The sequence below is a fragment of the Hirundo rustica genome, chromosome 6 (assembly GCF_015227805.2).
Source record: "Hirundo rustica isolate bHirRus1 chromosome 6, bHirRus1.pri.v3, whole genome shotgun sequence".
NCBI lineage: Eukaryota > Metazoa > Chordata > Aves > Passeriformes > Hirundinidae > Hirundo > Hirundo rustica.
The window spans coordinates 26,870,363-26,890,977 of record NC_053455.1 but is presented as its reverse complement, the minus strand read 5'-3'; the positions used below and the strand labels follow the sequence as shown (position 1 = coordinate 26,890,977).

Here is a 20,615-nt window from a genome sequence, read left to right as displayed (position 1 = left end):
AATCTGGGATCTTAATATATTAGCTACATTTTACTAAGAGCGAATTTTAGTTCACCTTTAAATTGCATGAAACCTTTTGTTGGTGCATACATAAAACAAATTACATCTCCTTCATATTCCTCTGAAACTAAAATCTTTCAAGAATTGTTCTAAAACTATATAGTGTTATTTAGTGCCAGAGGTTTAATTTTGGTCTGATAGTAAGTAAATTTAAATAACATTTAAATAATATACATGTATAAGTTATTTTCTCCTTGGTAACTCCATATTTGCCAAGGCTGCTATGTCCCATGAATACGTCTTTGGTTTGGAAAGCTGTTATCTCTTGATTGGCTTTTTTTCTGTATGTGGCAGGACAATCCAACTTGGAAATATTTTGATTAAATACTTTTTTGGGCATGGTGTGTCTCTGAGTGGAAGAGATGAACTTAGAAATATGTAAGATAAGACAGAACAACAAGTTAGAAAACTTTGTTTTCTGCAGATTATTTTCTAAGTATCCCAAGAAGGCAAGAAATGATTCAGGGTAATTGTATACAGTGGGCTATGTGTGCAATTCACCAGATTATGGCAACTTAGCAATTGTTTCACTGTATAGTAATTTTACCCATGCCATTTCCTGCCTGTGTTCTTCCCTTGTTGTCTCTTGATAATAGACAAATGGAGATGCAGTTTAGGAAGTCTCATGTGAATTTTTTTTTGACAATGAAAAATGCTTGGACACACACAATCAAAGAGAAATTTACATAGTAAAACACAGAAAATAAATTAGAGCTGGCAACAGAAGAATTTATTTGAGTTTGAAATAAAAAATATCTGCAAAAATAGCTTCTATGTCTTCTTAATCTGCAAAATAGGCATCCTGGAGAGTAGGGCTAAATATCCTTTTTCTCACATCTAAAATTATGTGTTCAAAACCTGGCTAAATTATCTAAAATATGACAAACACAATGAAGAGTGAGAAACAGAAACTGAGGGACACAAAACATTTAATGTGAGGAAGATTGGGTTATTCATGTTTAAGATACAACAAAGGGAAAAAACCCATGGCTTGTTTAATACTGGGATGACAGAAGCTGTGACAGAGAAGAAAGGGGTGAGGTGATTTTACAGAAGTATGAATTTCTGTGGGACTGCTGGAGTAGATCCTGCCTCTTTGAATCTAGTTTTGCCCACCCAACACAAATTGCGTGGCCAAATGACAGAGCTAGGTTACTGCTCCGTCAGTGCATTTGCAGCCCTTACTCCCACATATTTATCTGGTCTAGATTTAACGGTCTCAAGGGATCCAGGCTTTCACTGTTTCCCTTAGGAGATTATTATACAGTCTAATAGATCTGACTCCTATGGGAAATATTTATCTTAAATTTTCTCGTTCTTAATTTAACTCAATTAGTCCCATCTACTATATCCTCTGATACTGTACTAGGTCTTCTTTCTGCTTGGTGTTCAGACTCATGAATATAAACCAAACAAAACTAGATAGGACCTTTCTCTCAATCAAGACTTAGTCAGACTTGTTTATTTCTTATCTTTTCCACCATTTCCACTTTTAAACAAATTTTGCTTGCTCTTCACTCTAACTCCCAGCAGTTTGTCTCCTCATAAATGAGGTTGATTCCTCCCAGACAAAAAGTACATTCAGATCAAGTGAAAAATGGAGAATTCATGAATCATTGGAAGGTTGAATCATTCCCAGGGTTGCTATAGTTAGCTCATTACTAAGCATTTTGATCCCAGAATGTTCAGTTAATATTATGTTTAGATGAATGATAAACTTACAGAGAGAAATTATCTGAGCAGTCAAATCATCTTAGATCTGATCTACATCTACAGTAGCACAGTTCCCATATGACATGATGATTATGGGATTCCAGCAGTGAGGTTCCCAGTTTTATGTCAATTTTAAAGGCATTTTAGATTATAATCTGGTATTGTGGACCAACATGAAAAGTGATATAGTTATTTTTCTCATTTTTGGCTGCCTACAGAGGCCAGTGGAAGGAACTACTACTAGAGAAACTCAAAAAAATTTTGTCTTTTAAAGTCTTCCCATTGTTGCAGAGCATAGAAGACCAAATCTGCTTTCCACTAACTATTCACTCTTAAAAAATATCTAACATTTTCCACCGGTTACAGAAGAAAATGTGTGGTTCATCTAAGGCAAATGATAGTCATGTTGTGCTAGGAATTAAAGGTTTGCTTAGCATTTCGTGATAATTGGCCCCTGGGTCATAATTGCTATAGGATGGGCATGTTCTTCTTTTTAGAAAGAGAAGAAAAAGCACATAGTTGATGCTGCTGCTTCAGAGGAGGATATATCATGCTCTTCTTAAAAAGGTGGAATCCCTGCTATTGTAAGACTCCACCTTGGCTATGGAGCTCCATAAAGGATTCCATAGTGCTTGTGTTCTGTTTCGCAGGTTCTTTGTAGACACCAAGACTTTATGGAAAACATGAACAAAAAGCGATACTGACTGAAACCATTTCACATGTAATATTTAGTTCCCAGGAAAATGTATCCTAGTGGTGCTTATTTAATACTAAGTAAGCTTAACTAAAGTAAGTGAGGCTTTACTAGAAGCTAAATGTACAACCATTTATTTACTTGTTAATATAAGGACAACTTACATAGAAGTTCTTTTTTTTGATTTATTGAATGTCATTGGCAGGTAGTATTCAGGAGCCTGAAAATACCACTTGGTTTATACATGGCTTATTTGGTTATTAACTCAAATTATTAACTTAAATTATTAACTCAAATTCTTAAATATTAGGCGTTTTCCAAATGGAGATTTCTGTGTCATCAAAAATGCTGTAGGAAGAAAACAAAAAGAAGAAGAAAATAGATTGTTGCCATTCCATAACTGAAAATTGAGTTCAGAACTTGATATAGGTATTTTGTCATAGCAAGTTATTGGTAGGTAACTGTGCCAGCACCAATAGACTTGCAAAAGTAGCTGTATATTAGCATATAGAAATAATTTTTCAGGAATTGTTTCAAGTCGTATTCCCTTTAAGATAAATGAAGTGGGTATCCCATATGTTTTCTGACAGCAACTGTTCCCATTACTCTAAATTTCACAATTGAATTATATCTGTCACTGTGGGTGTTAAAGTGCTACATTCTTAGCCAAAACATACATGCAATTATGCCTAAATATAGAACTCCGTATTTCAGTAATGTATATTTCTCAAAAAAAGTATTATGAAATTTTAAATTAATCTTCCTTTTTCAAATTCTGAAACCACAGAATCCAAGACAGTTACATAATTTTTAATTGTCTGTACACTTGCTCTAAAAAACAAACACTCTGGAAGCAGTAATATTATTCTTAAAGGTATTCAAAAGTATAAAAAAGGAACCTCAAGAATATTCTCTTTCAGGGGTACTCCAGTGCACCACACATTCTGATAGTATGCTGAACTGAGAAAATGAAAATATTTCTTTTAATACATTGTCTTAATCTGACAATAGGTGTAAACTGCTGTGTCATCCAAACTAACCTATATTTATATATACACTGTAGATTCACATGATACTTAGATGCTGATTTGTGTTTCAGACAGTACACCAGAAACAATCAACTGATACATTATGACTTGGCGGGGGTGGGGGGTGGGGGGGAGGAAAAAAAAATCATATCTATAGTAAGTCTCTGTGCCTCTGGAAACAACAACAAAAATTTTTTCTAGTTGCCTGTCCTTACTGCAGACATATTAATAGGTCAAGACCCAGGTGTTTGACCAAATTATAAAGATTTTCTAAGAACAGAGGGCAAAATGTTGCATATCAGAGCTCAAAGTTGTGTACACAGTGTAGGATACCTACACAATAGAAGCTTCCTAAATTTAAGTAGCTACAACCATTTCTATAAAAAATCCTATGGGGAACTTAAAATATTTTTTCCCCCCCCACATTTTTTTCTTATCCCTACTTGTACAGAAAAGTAAGATATGAGGGAGAGATTATTATATTCTGGGAAAGCACTCTTATTTTTAGTGTGTTCAGAGTCCAGCATAGATCAGGAGGTGCTGCTTTTTTAACCCATGGCTGTTCTGCAGTATTGCAAAGTTCTGGATCAGTAAGTTTCTTGAAAGTCAGGGGACACCTTTGTTTTGTGAAGGCTGGGCTCCTTTGCCCCATGCCATCAGCAGATGATAGTACTCCTGGTGCCTTGTATTTACACATTTGGAGTTTTGATTCCATTTATTATAGTTCTGTAGCTTTTCCAAAACTGCATATCTGCCTCAAACTTCCCTTCTTGATAAATAAGAGCAGTTGATAGTTATATATAGGTACGTGGTGATCACAAAAAGTGAAGAGAACTTTGTAAGGAAATTTTGCTTGTTGTAGCTTGTAAACTGCATTTTATACACTGTACTTCTGGGGATGACATTAATGTGTTGTTTAAAAAGCTGCTGTCAGGCCAATGCACATGCATTTTCCATAATGTATACGTGCTCGTGTGTGATATTTAGACTGCTCTATAGCTCCAAATGTGCCTGGAAAAATGGCTTTGATTAATTGACTTCCCTCCTCTTCTTTCCTCTCTTCACATGCAAAGGCTCCATTCATTATCAGGAAAGATCAGAGGAGGAGGGGAGCAGAGTACCTGGGTCACACGCTGTTAGAGTTACAATTTTCCAAATGCCATAAGTAAACGGTAGGGAACAGGAAATATACAGGATGGGAGAGGACCTCTGTGTTTGAAGGTCTTCCTTCATTCCAAATATTTGGTCTGATTTTATCTTTAGCTGTGCAAATTTGCATTTCTCTATTGTGTATACATGTAATATTTGTTACATCTTCAACTCTTGTCTTTTTCATGTGTCATATTTTTAGTCCCTCAGGTGTGAGAAACCTTGAGCATTCATTGAGGGCTATTCTTTCCACTGTTCCTTGTCCAGTTCTTTTTCCTTAGAAAATTACTGGAAATTATATGTACATACATAATTCTAAATTCAAAACTCATACTACACTACAACAACAACAACATTTGCTTCTGTTTATTTGTACTTGAATGGTTCTCTCCTTTTAATATGTGCTGATTTGGGCTGATCTGGGATAGAGTTAATTTTCTTCAGGTAGTATGGGGCCATGTTAAAGATTTGTGTTGATTATACAGGGATGTTTCAGTTACTGCTGAGCAGTGCTTGCACAGTGCCAAGGCTTTTTCTCTTCCTTGTACTATCCCACAAGCAAATAGGCTGGGGGTGCACAAGGAGTTGGATACAGACACAGCTGTGACAGCTGACCCTGACTGACCAAAGGGGTATTCCATACCATATGACTTCATGCTTAGTACCTAAATTTGGGGGAAGAAGGAGGAAGGCAGGGGGTGGGGAAGAAATGTTTGGAGTTACAGCATTTGTATTCCTGTGTCACCATTATATGTGATGAAGCCCTGCTTTCCTGGGAATGGCTGAACACCTGCCTGCCCATGGGAAGTGGTGAATGAATTTCTCATTTTGCTTTGCATGTGTGCGCCGCTTTTGCTTTTCCTATAAATCTGTCTTTATCTTAACCCACAAATTTTCTTGCTTTTATCCTTCTGATTCTTTTCCCTATCCCACTGAGTGGGGAATAAGTGAGAGGCTGTGTGTGGTGCTTAGTTTCTGGCTAGAGTTAAACCATGACATACTACCTCTCTGCTGGGAAAAGTTTATTTCTGCTAAATTTCGTGTATCTTCATGGCATTTGTTCCACTCATAATTTATACATAAAATAAGAATTTTGCACAAGGAGAATATTGCTAGTCAGAAACCAAAAGTTTGGCCCCATCTTTATTCATCTTATTTTGCTTCTGCAGTTTTAACATTATTACTGGTTAATAGGTGCACCTGAAAATCAAGCTGTATTGTAGTATCTGATGTGTTACGTTAAATGAATCTTTTCTAGGACAGCAAGTCTTTTTTTTTCCTAATGAAAGAGAATACCTCATCTTTTCCAATTTTCCTATCAAACACATCCACATCATCTTGAGACACTGCCACATCCAGCTGCATCTATACTCAACTTCAATTATATGAAATTACACAACCTACTCTCAGGTCCTTTAGGTTCTCTTTTGCTGTGTGAGGCACACGCATAGTGCATTTCCTGTGAAGTGCATGATTACATACTATTCAGTACAGGCCTGTTTTAAGTAAACAGTAAATTAAATATTGTCAGTGCTTTTTCAGACACGCTCTTACGAAAGAAAAATAACTTCTAGATTTGGGTTCATAAAACTCTAGATTTAAGAAGGGGACAGACATAAACTAGGCATCTTTTTTCCTTTTTAACTTCTCTTGACTAGCCCAGTTGTTCAAAAGCCGGTACAAAAGAGTTTATTCAGATGTCCCTACAAGGAGAATTGGGCTAGTCAAAATGCTAAAGGTAAAAAAATTTCTGTTTATTACTCTTTATTTGAATGGAAAATTCTCAAAACATTCTGTCACAGTCAGGTACAGTGCTGCCTGAAAGACTAAGACTCTGTCTGAGCAACATGCCTTTTTCAGTCATGAAAAATTGCAGTAAAAGTACCTCATTTTATTACTGTTCTGGCAATATTATTTTTTGCTATGCCAATCAACCTGACTGCAAGGTTTAGGAAAGAAAGAAAATGGTTGCTTCCTTAAGAATTGAGGGCTTTTGAGTATTCTGTGGTACTTATCACTCCATTTCTAGCATTCGCTACCATTTGAAGAAGTATAGTTTTATAAAAACCAGAAGCTATGAATGTGCACTTGAAAAGTCTCCTTTCATCTCTGCTGGTTAACTTATTCCCAAGAGAAGGAAGAGCTCTTTTTTTCCAAGTGGTCAAATATTGTTTCCATTTATTCCATAGACGTTTCAAAGAGAAAATGTGTTGCCTGTATGTGTTTAGGTCTGCACACAATTTATGATTAAATACAGCAAGTATCCTTTTCTCTATTGTATTTTGTTTCTCTTCCTTACAGGCAAGTATAGTGAGAAGGTCTGGAAAATGATTAAAAAATTTATCTGAATTATCATTGGTGTATTGAATGGCATAGCATATAGTAGATCATATTTCCAGTTCCTTTATTACTAGATCTTAATACAATTGGTAAAAACAAAATATTAATTAAAAAATAAAATATTTTATTGACTGTTTAAACAGAGATCCTTTGCACCCTACTAAAAATATTACCAAAAGAAAGGTTTAAAAATAGTTGCTTTGCAAATTAGGAATGCAGAGATCTAAAGCAGACTGATTTGTTCTCTGAAAACGGATATGAGACGTAACTCAGGAGCACAATATTAATAGATTTGTATAAGTGCACATAAGGCCAATATATTCAATGTTGTAATTTTTTAATGGTTTCATAAATAGTGCTATCACCAACATTTCAAAGAACTCTGAAAAAAATAGAGCTCATATGTGGTAGCATAAATTTAGTGTATTTTATAGAACACTATTACTCCAGATATAGCCTACGGGTTGTGACTTTTCATAAAACCTAATGAATGTCTAGATTTGTCAGCTGTTTCAACACAGATGCACTTTGCTGATCTAATGGAAACATTTTGAGCCCAGATCCAAAATATCAATAGCTTTTAGTATCACAAATTAGTGTGGCTATTGGGTGAATTGGGATGTGGTTCTTGATAAAATCCAGCAAGTAATTCTGTATGTGTGTTTTATGATAACTGCCTCCCCCATGTCTGATGCTGAGGGTTTTTTCCATCTCTCTCTTTTTTTTTTTTTTTTTTTTTTTTTTTTTTTTTTTTTTTTTTTTTTTTTTCCCCTCTTTTCTTTTCTTTTCTTTTTGCAGAGTTTTAAGTTGAATGTAGATAGCCACTGTGCTTTAAAAGAAGCAGTGGTAGAGGAAGGACGCCAACTTCTTGAGCTTATTGTATCTCACAAATCAGGTAAATCCTTCTGAAATATTGCAAGTCTTTATGTCTCCAGACTATTAAAGAATGAAGAAGCATTGCTGTAAATTACTGCATATATTCACTTCCTTATGTATTATTAATATTTACATTATCAGATTGACCTTCAAGATTTATAAATGTTTCATATACTGCATACAATGCAGTGATACTTATAAAATGAAATACTGCCTGCAAATAGTCTGTTCATTTTATTTTGGTCTTGCTGTTCAACTGAGTTTCAATTGAAATCACATCACTGAAAACTTCACACTGACATATTCTTTGATGTAGGTGCTATGGAAATAACATTAAGATAATGAACTAGGATTTCAAATATATATATATGTATTTACATACTCTGCATGAGTAATTGCATCGGTAAAGCTTTATTTTACCACTCAAACTAATTCTTAAATTGATTTAAATATATTTATGGGGACTAGATTAAAATTAAAAATACCTTTTTCCTTTGGTTAGGCTTGCCTTTTTCTTCAGAGGCCTTAAACTGAGAGGAGGGAGAGAGATATACTGATTTCCATTTATCCTTACCACCTCCTATATTTTCAGATGTTGGCGTGACTTGTCTGCTAATAGGGTTTTAATCAGCATATACTGCTATGGAATGCCATCTTAATTTTGGCCCACTTAAAATGCTTTTCATCCAGATTGAAGTTATTCTTTGCTATACTGTTTCCTCATCATGTTATACATGTGTGCCTCTATTGTTTTGCAGCATCAGACATACCTGTGTAACGTGAAAGCTATAGGATAAACTACTGACTTCTATGTATAGTTCCAAACAGAGAACCCATAGCTAAGTAGGGTAGTGCATGTCATCATAAGTGTAGGAAACAGGTAATATTTAAAGGGGTTGGAAGTAAGGAAAATGTTTTTGGAGGATTACAAAATGTTTCAAGACAAAGACTGGATATTAGAGGGAGAGATTACCAGTGTTCCCTACTACAGAGAAATGACAGTTTACGTGGAATTTTTCTCTTGAAATTTTTAGCTGAAACTGAATCAAAATTTAACATGATGGCTAAAAGAAGCATTTGTCTCTATAACATTGCTGCAGGATGAACAGTAGTAGAGCTTGGATTTATAGATGAGAAAACACATTAAAACTCATGTTGCATTTATTATTTTAAATATCCTGCTAATTATTTGAATAAAGGATAATATTTAAAGATGCTATTGAGTTTACAGCATTTATTTTTCCCCCCTTCATTTTGGAGAAGGACTGAAGGACATGCTGCAGATGATTGCAAGTCAATGGAAGGAACTACAGAGGCAAATCAAACGGCAACACAGCTGGATTCTTAGGGCTCTGGATATCATCAAAGCAGAGATACTGGCTACTGATGTGTCTGCAGAGAATGAGGAAGGGACTGGGAGCCCTAAGGTAAGTGGCTTGAAGTTTGCCTTATTTCCTCTTATTTCCGTCTTCTTTTGAACCAGGCACCACTGAAGTTTTCTTTCCACCCTAAGGCTTTTCATTTCTACTGGGTAAACTTTTTTTTTTATAAACAAAATGAAATGCCTTACTCTGAAACAATAAAAAATCTTAGAACTTTCAAGTTTTCCAGCAAGACCTGTCTTATTGTGTGTAGAGGGGCATGAGAGGGGGCATAAAACATTTAGTAAACAAAACATAAAGCATCTTTAACATGAATAATCAGAATGCTTTTAAATTGTTTTTTTGCAACTATAAATCACTATAATCAGTGCAATCACTCAGCTCTGACATCCATTAGCCGCTTGGTTACAGCAAATTAACAAAGAAGAGAGAAAGTGATTCATTATCTCATTCCTGTTAATGACTATCAGATGCATTGCTTAATTAGGGGATGGCCATTGTAGTAGGAAGAAGGTCATATGCATTTCCACAAATCTTTTCACTCCAAGTTTAAGTTGTCCATAATAGTGCTTGTGTTGAATACAAGTGCTTTAAGATAAGTTATTGGTGCCTGTCATCATTTTGTGGATATTAATTATTAAAGAGGGCTAGAGTAGCTACCAGTTGCCAAACCTAATATTTGTTTCTGAACATTTTAAATACAGATCATGCTTATTCAAATTGTTGCAAGCAGTGTAGGGATACTGCACACAATAGAAACTTCTGGTTTAGGCTCTATGACTTTTCATCACCATCAATCGTAAGCCGAGTTGTTTCTTAAGCGAAGAATATGCAGGAGAATAATCCAATAACTCAATATCTTGACACACATATGGCTGAAATATTTAGAAAAATGCATGGTTTCTGTTTCTGGAAACAACAGAGATGGTTGTGCTGAGTGGGTTTTCTGGTTCTGGTGTTAGACCATTCTTAGTATTGGCATTCAGTGCTTCCAAGAGAGTAGTCTGCAGAGTGACTCTTGGCTATGATTACATGAAAAGTTCTGATGATTGCTTACTATAATTCTACATAGCAAGAATGGTCTTAGAGATGGAGGAAGAGTCAAGGAGAAAAATGAAACAAAACTAAAGGAAAACACATATATGCAGGAGACAGAATTTCAACTGATATACCTCCTCACTTTCATGATGGAAAGTGCTCCTGGGCCATATAGCTCCTCCTTTAGGGAGCAGGTGGTGGAGTAACGAGTATTCTAAAATCCAGCTGGATTTTGTGATGAGAATTGTGGAATCCCTAGCTTGGAATGATTGTATTCAAATATTGAAAAAGGAGAAATGGAGGCAGGGTTTATATTGCAATAAGTTTCTCATATAGATAGATGATAACTCCTTGCCCTGTGCTTTTTATCATAGAGATAGGAAACTGAAGCAATGCTTTTTTTGTTTGTTTGGTTTGGGTTTTTTTGTTTGTTTGTTTTCATTTGTACCTATAGGTAAATTTTAAAAATTTAGACAAAAAGGAGATCAAACTAAAAATATTTGCAGGTTATTTCACTGGTTTGTGTAAGTATGTGCAGTAGAGCAGTCAGATACCATCTACTTCTTCACACTAAAATATTACCTAAAATTAAAATACAGCTAATAATATAGCTGCACATTTCAGCTTGCATTTGTTTCAAAAACCAAAAAGAACCTGAGAAGTGTAATAGAAAATCAAAAGATTATACCTAGAGGGTATTTTTATTTTTGTCTTTTTTGAGAAACTACAGGAACAGTGTTGGTGTTAGAAATCTGTAAAGAAATAGGAAAAGGAGGAATTTCAAAGACCCTAGGAAAATTTTCCCTTAGGACTTTCCAAAACATGTTTTCATAGCACTGTAGCATCTTTAATGAGAGCAGTGAAGAGTGGGAGGGGGAAGGAAATGTTCTGAACTCTAGAAATATATTGTCAACATTTGTAGTCAAGAATTCAGATTTTGCTTGGGAAATTTTTAATTTTATTGTATGTAAGTTTTATAGTGGCTTATAGTGGTTGCCTTAGAAGATTTAGGATTGATTTTAAACGTTTGTGATACCTGAGGTCTTCTAATATCTTGCATCCTCTGTAAAATCTTAGGAAAACAGTGAGTTCTCTAAGTATTTGCTAAATCCATTATTTTATCATATTTATAAATAAAGAATTTATGACTGTATTCAGTTTAAATTCAAGGTTATAAAATTTTGCTCTCTTACTCCATTGAGAAGTGCCTTTAAAAATGACACATTCCAACAAGTACTGATCTAACTTTATAAGTAATGTATGAGACATACAATACACCTGACTGTCCTTCTGAATCTTGAGGCATATAGCTAAAGTATGTGTTTTCTTTTGATTGAAATCTCAAGTAAAATTATAAAATATCTGGAACATAAGAGGAATGGTTTCATACATGTGTGTATTTTTCATTTTTTCACCTTCTGAAAGTGTCTGAGACCTCTTGTTTTGTAAGTGATCTCTTAAATCAGGTCACTTCTCTGTCACAAAAGGACTACTGGAACAGTATTGCTTTAAATAAACAATAAAGAGTGGTATCAAAAAACAACATGATTTACTTTCTTATGTAGTGACTGTGAGTGTAACTAAATACTCAAATATTACACTGATCTATTTAATTCATAGTTAGATGGAAAAGTTCATTGCTTTCTGTAACTGATGTCCTTTAAAAGAATACAAATCTTAATAGCATTAGCCCATTGTACACATTCTCCTTCACTTAACATTGTATGGAATAATATTCTTATTGTCAGTTGCAAGTTCTACTCCCAGCATGCATTTGTACAGTTCATTCATTTCTATAATTTTTGACATCTGGATATTTTTGTTCTGCAAGTAAATGCTTGAATTAAGTTTCATAGGTTGTTTTGGTAACAATTCGGACTGTAACATCAGAACTTAAAGACTGGTAGAGGTCAAAAGAATGATGGTATACTGTGCAAAAAAAAAAAAAAAAAAATATATATATATATATACACACACACAGAGTTTGTGCTTCTGGATGTTTATTTCCACAATAATTGCTTTCTTACTGAAAAACATTTCCTATTATTTCCCATTCCAGCTTCAGAAAACTAAGCTTGTCACTGGTTAAGACACTGGACTTGAACATTGAAATCTGACTTAGTTGTTCTAGGTAAAAAACAGTCTTGAGAAGAATGTGTTCACTGTAAAATGGACTTGTCAGTGGGTTAATTGTAGAAGCAGTCAGGATTTGAAGAATACTGGAGGAAGAGGTAAAAAAACAAAGTAAACCAAAAGTCACAAAAATAGTGGGTGATTCAGGAACAGAATTTGAAGTGGTTAAACAAACCTTTGTATAAAGGGAAAAATAAAACCAGTTTAATTTCCTCTTGATACGTAATTAAATATCACACACTTCCAGGATCCTTTCTCACTCAGTTGCATATAATTTTACAGCTTTTACAGTCATTCTAAACAAACAATCTTCAGTACACAGGAAAGTGATTTTCATTTTAAAACTCAAAACTTGGTGAAGCTGTTTAGTACCGATCGCTATTTGGGATTCTGGGAATGCTGCTTTACAGGCAGTTTATACACTGGTCTCAGACCTAGAGGGTGGACTAAACACCACAGCTCAGAACAATTATATCCTGCTCAGCCTTTTCATATGAAGATGAATTTGTGAAATGAGACACAAGGCAGAACAAAGTTTAGGGAATGGTAACAGTCTTTTCTTTTTTAGTTCAGAGTTGTAACTTGTCCTGGCCATCCAATCAGGCTGCTATGACTACCACATTTAGATTAATACTTTCATGTAAAAGGAATACACAAATGAAGTGTTTTGGCATCTTTGTGACTAGTGCAGAGAAAGATCATACTTGTGAATAGATAATTTTCTTTTCTGCAGTGTCTTTTATCAACTCTGTATTTTATGAGTGTGGTGCACAGCCTGTAATATTAAAAGCAACATACCGGTATTTTTTTTTTTTTTTTTTTTTTTTGATGTCTTTCATTGTTTGAAAACAGGGAAAGTTTATTACTGACACAGATTTTAATATTATCACCAGATATCTGAGACCATGATTTCAGAATCTCGTATTTTTCTTACATAACTACTTTGAATACTGTGTTTCTGGTGTCCAATCTATGCAGTTAGGGTATAACATGTATTATTGTAGTGGTTAGTGCTTTGAAGTTGTTGAATGGCATATGTAACTGGCTTTCATTCTGTTCTTCACTTCCTTCTAGTAGGAGGGCAGGAATAACATGCTAGAAGGGTCATTTTACTTACTTGCTGGAGTTAAGTCACTTAAATCACAGCAGAATTTTAAAACTTTACATCTCAAACTGAATTTGTTTATTTAACTTGGTCTCTCTCTATTTTTCCACATGCAAAAACTCAGGATCGGACTTGTGGATTAAATCCTGTGTCTCATGTTCATAATACTGTGGAATAAAATGTAAAATAAATAGCCATTACTTATTCAGTAACAATTTGAGAACATAATGAAATGGAAATAAGACTTTCATCTCTGATGTACAGACATATTGAAAGGGCTTTTCATCTGGTGATACACATGCCATTCTGGTCTATCCTTGGGTGGTGGTTTTTTTTTGTGGTTTTTTTTTGGTTTTTTTTTTTTTTTTTTTTTTTGAAAAGAAATGTACAAGGAAAGTTGGTATTTGTGCTTTAGAAGAAGTAATTTTTTCCTCTAATGTGCCCATAATGAGCCACATTCCCATCTAAATATGAGAGAGTTTTATCTCATGACTGCAACACCTCATAGATGAGGCATTAAACTGAAGTTCTAACCACCTTTACCCAGGCTTACTTCCAGTATCAGTAATTACCATCTGCCATCTTAATTCTTTGCAGTTTCAGCTGAATGTGCTAGTCTCTTCTGTTTGGAATAACTGGATAGTCTTGGGCACAGTTAAATAGTTGTTACCTTTCACTGGTGAAAACAACACTTGGTAATATCCTGCAACATATTTCTGAGCTGAAAAGTATTACAGCAAGTCCACAGTTCACCATTAACTACTTCAAAGATGGTAATAAAGAAGTGCTTTCCTGTAATTAGAATAGAAGGCTCTATTACATTGCCATTGAGACGTGGTCTTATATTGTTGAATATTTAAAATGCTATCTGTACACAGATACTATTATTGTGCCTAACAGTTGAACAGTCGAAAAGCATTCATGTGACATTTCAATTCTGAATCTTTGGAAACTTTGGGAGTCTAGACTAAAGATACTGTCATTTCAGTCTTAAGTAAAAATGATGCTATTAATTCTGCTGTACTAGAAAAAAAATTAATTGTAGTTATTGTTTTGCTTGGTTTTAGGTATTTTAATATATGATATTATAGTAGTCTTGATGTGTCAACTTCCCTGGTGGGGATTTCAACCATGTATGAGTTGGGCATTGAGATAAAAAGGGTAGTGGTATTTACAAATTCCTTCTGTAAATCAATAGACATAATTTTGGTTTTGCGAGGAATAAGCTTGTCTTTTAGTGTTTTTACTGGAGCATGTGAAACATGACTGAATTCTTTTCATATTAATTGTTAACCAAATACAGGAATGAAAACATTCATTAAGAATTTACAAGCAAATCAAAACAAACTATGTTGATACAACAATGAAAAGAACATAGAAAGGAAGCAAGAGGTAGGAAAGTTTGTCTTTTAGCACAGTTAGACACTTCAAATTCCTCTGTTTTCTAGTTTTTAACACCTTCCTTTTTAAGTTATGTAATTTTAATGTTACAGATCTCATCTAGACTGTGCACTGACACAGCTATCACTGTAACCAAAAGTATCTTTAGGAAGGATTTGAAAAATGACACCATAATTCTATGTAGTTTTCCCCACAAGACTAGACGGCTGCCTATGGCAAAAGTAACAGAGTCTGCTCTCTGGCTTCAGATGGTATTTTACAGCTTTTATTTTCAAGTCCTGTTCTGCTTAGCTGGACTGTCCCGACGACTTGCCAATGCCAGAGAGACGTGGCCCCTCCCCCATCGGGGTTTTTACCCCAGGGGGCAGGGCCCAGACGCACCGCCCAACAAGGGATAAGTGGGAGGGAACAGAGTTAGGTTACATTTCAGTGTGGGGGATGAGCAGATCATAGGACAGATACATAGAAAAACCATTACAAATCCAATGAAATATAAACCTAATTAATGCATTACAACAATTCTATACACCATTTTAGAGTGGAGGAATAAAAGGAAAGAGACAGATGGTTTAAAATAAGTTTAGAAGCAGAAACTAGCATTGTTAAAAGGACAGTCTAAGTACGGGTTATTGAATGGGACTGACTTATAGTGAGTCTTTGTAGAAGACACAAGAAGAAAGGGATCTACTGAAGGATATAAAAGATGTGACTGCGGCAACTGAGCAGAAAAGTTGCAAAAAGGAGCAAAACTTTGTTGACTATACTACTGTATCAGGCTCTGACAACTAGCTGAAATGTTTTGTGTGATAATTTGAGTATAGATAGAAAGAAAACAGAGTTTTAGTAGTGTTTAGTACCTTTCTGGCACAGAGGTTTTTATTGGCAAAACCAGTGCCTTGACAAGAATATGTGACTCATTATGATGAGTCACAAAAATTTCCTTCAACTAAGCAGAAGCTTTGAAAAACCCAAGGCAAAGCAAAAGTAATCATGTAATCTCTCATGTACAGTATGCTTCCTTTAAGCTTCTAAATGTATATAATCTTAAATTGATGTTTCATACAGAATAATATTCATAAAACTGCCATTCTTCTGTCTCGTAGTTGATATCTATCCTTGAGTAAAGGAATTATGTAGCTGAACAAGTTCTTGCTTTGTTAAAATGCTTTAACCGAGCTAGTAATTTTGGGGTGTTTTTATGTTCCAAGCTAATAAAACATGATTTTTTTTTTGTCATTAGACCATGACCTCTTTACCAAACACAGGCATAAGCACACTGAACCTTGGTCAACTCTTTTACAAGGGCTTACTCCTCAACACAGCTTGAGAGAAGCAGGGGTCAGAACTATTGTTCCTTTTCCAGAGGGAGAATGTTGCATTTTCTATGGCTTTTCATAAGGATTTGCACAGCTGAGATCTTCTGGGAAAGGCTGTAAATCAAATTATGTCACAGGTAGCCTTCTCTTTTGCCTTTGTGAGCCCATTGCGGATTGTGGTGGTGGTTGGCTGCTTCATAGGGAAAGAGGACATGAGTTCTCCACAGACGCCTTCCTCCTGACTGGCTGGAAGTTCACAGTCTGTATTACTGAGGCCACTTGGAGTGAATCTAACTCAGTGTTTTGAGGGTAAAATATTTGTTGCAATAACTAAATTTTTGTTGCATGATAACGCCCGGCTAAGGTGTAGCATATGCAGGTGGGCTTGTAAATGTAACACTAGGCCACTGCTTTTGGAAGTAATTTTCAGTTGAAAGAAGATTGCAAGTATTACATATCTACAAAAGTTCTATTTTGAAAATGTTTCTTTTGTTCAAATTTACCATAGTTTTTTCCAGAATGATTGAATCAAAAGCATCAAAGGTGCAAAAAAAAAAAAAAAAAAAAAAAAAAAAAAAAGGCTGCTAGATGTGTTTCAGATTCCACACGGTAGATTCATTGTTGTTTATTGGAAACTGTTTCTCTTGAGTTCTTAATTGTATGTTTTTAGTGGGCAAGAAGAATGATATCATGTTTAATTCAGAACCTCTCTTCACAGAAAAAGGAATAAATCTAAGCAGTTACTCTTTGGACTGAAATAAGACAACAAATGAGTAATAACTCTGTCCTAAACTGCACCTTTCAGGTACCTTTCTGGTAAAACTTCTCTATATCACAAGTTAATTAAATATTCTTCTAGCTTTTCAAGTAATGATGTCCATAAAGTCTTGATCAAGCAAGTCAGGATCCCATTTTACCAGGGAGAGATTGTTTTTTCATATATCCATCTATCTCCTTCCAATTCTATGTGACAGTACTGTTCATAGCATCTAAAATAATTTTAATAATCTTTAACAAGCCAAATTTCTAAAAGGTTGTGAAGATCCTAATTTTTTTTTTTTTTCATTGAATCTGACAGTAATCTTATCCATGGTTTATTTAGCTCATTACCAAGTTTAAAATTGATAGAGCCACACTTTAAAAATTGTATTTTTTTGCAGCTAAATTGTATCTGCTATTAAGCACAATATTCAGTCCTGTTATGAAACAGAGGTGCTTTTTTAACCAATATATTATAAAATTTACTGCAAAAATATCAAAAGTCATATTTGAGTTGAAGATGTGAACAAGTACTTTGTGGTATCTGTGGTACTTATAATATGCTTTTACAATTCTTACACCTTGGTGATTCTAAATATTTTATACTGATTACTTTAGGCAACTATTCCCTTTTTAACATCCATCTCTGTTAGAAGAAGCACTTATGCCTACATAGTTAGCAAAGAAATTATGACTTTTTACTTCAGGAATGAGAAGGGCTACTTTCTATTAAACATAGACCAAGTTCAGTTTGAAGGATATTTTAAATCTAAATCTCTCCTCTGAGAACAACTGCAGACTGAGAACTTGATGAGAACAGATATTTAAACTGGCATATGCCCAAGGGAATAATTTTACCATAATGCTATTTGAATTTGAACATTATTACCTGGAATCCTGAAAGTATGTTAGGCTGTTGTTACTTCCCCAATTCTGACAAGTTTTATTTAGGACAAAAAATCCCATTTGGGTTTGGCCTGTATTTGAAAATATAAAAACACAAGGACATTGAGTATGTATTCATATGAATGCATTTATCTTAAGTGACATAAATGAAGTATTAACCACTCAAGGGCCTTGATTTTTTATTTTGCCAGTATCTGTCCATTCTGCTCTCTTTACACATTCCTATTGTTGCATTTTTGGTTTATTTTTAATAGAATGTATTTTCAGAAGTGAATATTGGTGGAAGGTTTCACCTATTCATATCTGCCTATTGTTTCATGTGCTTCTCAGATTTCTGGAAAAAATCTACATTCAATAACAACTTCTAGTGACATGTGCACAAATACACAGATTTATTTTACTGAAAAGTCAACATCTTCCAGTCTAAAGCAGAAATTTCTAGAGTAGCCTGTCAGAGCTATTACTTTTCTACTTCTCTATAAGGGTTCAGAATCCCATGAGCTCATTCAAGGTTTTAGACCACAGCAGAAAGAGAATGTTTTTAAAATTTATTTTTGAGCTTGAGTTCAGAAGTTGATAAAACACACTGAAATAAATTAAAAAATAAGCAAGTGAAAAGAAGGAATCCTAGCTGAAAAGAAGGAATCCTAGCTGACTAAAAATGCCTTGGTAAAACAAACTTGTGGTTGAATTAAAGACAGTGATCACTAACAAAGGAAATAAGTTGAAATTCAGATCTTTTCAGTTCAGTTTCCTTTCTCATATCTTATTCCTTCTCCCTCTCCCTCCATGCCATCTGTTGTTCTCTGAAACACTTCAAGATTTCCGTAGGATCTCAAGTGAAATATAGAACAGGAGTGTGGGAGGACTCCCTCCCGAGTTCCCTGCTGTGTCAGCCCCTGATGGCAGTGCAGGGGAATGGAAAGTCTGGTGCTCCACAGGCATTGTATCTGACTTCTGACAAATGTGGTGCTGGTCAGATTGAACGTTAAAGCTTGAATGGGTCTTCTACCCATGTGTTGTTTACCAGTCATCACAAGGATAAATATTTGGCTTGATCAGATGATGTGGCATTAAGATCTAGGTGTTGGACTTACAAGATTATCATCTTCTATCTCCACTAGTCTATTTTTTTTCTATCTCCGGTAATAACAATGCAATATCAACTCATGCCTCTCATCCTAATTACATCTGGTAATGCAGGATTTAGGGGAGTAAATTAATGTTATCTCCCATACTGAGATGCTTTTTACTTTTCTTTTTGTGCCAGACTGTTCCACCATGTTTTGCTTTTGAAAAAGCATTATGTTTGAAAATCTAATTTTTCCCTTTTGATATAGCGTCATAGAAATCTTGTACTTTAAATAGGACAGCTCAATAGGGATGCTGTTGTCAATTGTCATCTCTAAAGATTGTTGCTTCTGTTAACAACATTCTAACTTCGTCATTTTATTAAACTTATATTACTGGTCTGAAAACAAAAAATACTGCTTTACTCCATTAAAGTGTGACTGGCATGGCACTCCTCTGATCTTTAAAAAGAAATTTTGCTTTCATTGTATTTGTGCATTAAATTAATTCTCCTAGCTAGAGAATAAACTGACTTCTTATAAATATTACTGTGCTTAATTATCAGTTAGGTATTTGAGTTTTTGCTGTTATGGTTGATGTCCAAGAGTGATTAAATGTGTAATAGAGAACAAAAGAAACATTGATGTGAACAAAGATACTACGAGATAAAAGTAAATTTTATCTTCTTCATGCTTTTATTCTTTTAAAATTATTTTAATTACTTTTGTACTCAGCATGATTTGGTGGCATTTCTCTTTGTTTTTTTTCTAATTCGCTTCTTATTTTAGTTTTTCAGAACATCTTCTAGCAATGATTTAACTTTTAGTATCTTTCAGTTCTAGTCTCAGCTGTGTACTTTAAGCACTGTGTACTTCACTAGGGTGGTCAGAAAAAAGAAATCAGGTAAAACAATGTTTGAAGGAAAAATCTACTTGGACATCCTGCATTTTCAAACTGACTTATTCTTAAATGTCTTGTGGCATAGCATATTTGACTACACTTAAACTTTAAATGCGAAGTGATGGTACAGATTTTGCTAGTTTTTTAAGCCAATCTATTAGAAGGCAACAGAATATGGTTCTGTTCTGACTTTATGTGTATCTGCATTGTGGAAAAAAAGAAGAAAATTTTCAGTAGAGCATAAATATAGACTAACACTAAAAAGCCTGCAAGATGCTTATGTTAAAAGCATGTGTACATTTTTATGTCATGTCAGGTTGAGTAACTTTTGGGTAATACTTTTTTTTTTTTTTTTTTAAAGTATTTTGCCTGCATTTTTAATTAAGCCTCTCTTAAAGTATCTCAGATGCTTTAAGATGCTCATTTATTGATAATTATACTTATCCAAAGTAGTGTAACTAATGTGGGAGATACAATGGGGACTGCATCACATTTAGCAATTTAAACTTGTTCCTTAAACACCTGGAAGTAACAGTAACAAAAATATGTGTGGTAGTAGTGTACTTTGCCATATCCCATGGGCAGCTGTAAATGTTAATTACAGTTAACCTAAGATGGCTTTAAATACAAAATGGGTTTTCTGACCAGAAGACAGGTGGTATGCCATATTCTTTTATAATCGCTCCATAGCATGCTTTATGAACCATCATCACGCCAGAGAGAAAAAATAGCTCATCTGGGCAT

At 34.5% G+C, this 20,615-nt stretch overlaps 1 protein-coding gene across 1 annotated transcript in view; it reads left to right on the top strand.

Annotated features, from left to right (window-relative positions):
- Positions 1-20,615, top strand: part of AKAP6 (A-kinase anchoring protein 6) — a 288,990-nt gene that overhangs the window by 143,340 nt on the left and 125,035 nt on the right. Inside the window, exons 7-8 of the mRNA XM_040066094.2 lie at positions 7,783-7,879; positions 9,124-9,287. Coding sequence (XP_039922028.1) covers positions 7,783-7,879; positions 9,124-9,287 — 261 coding nt within the window. The remainder of the gene's footprint in view (positions 1-7,782; positions 7,880-9,123; positions 9,288-20,615) is intronic.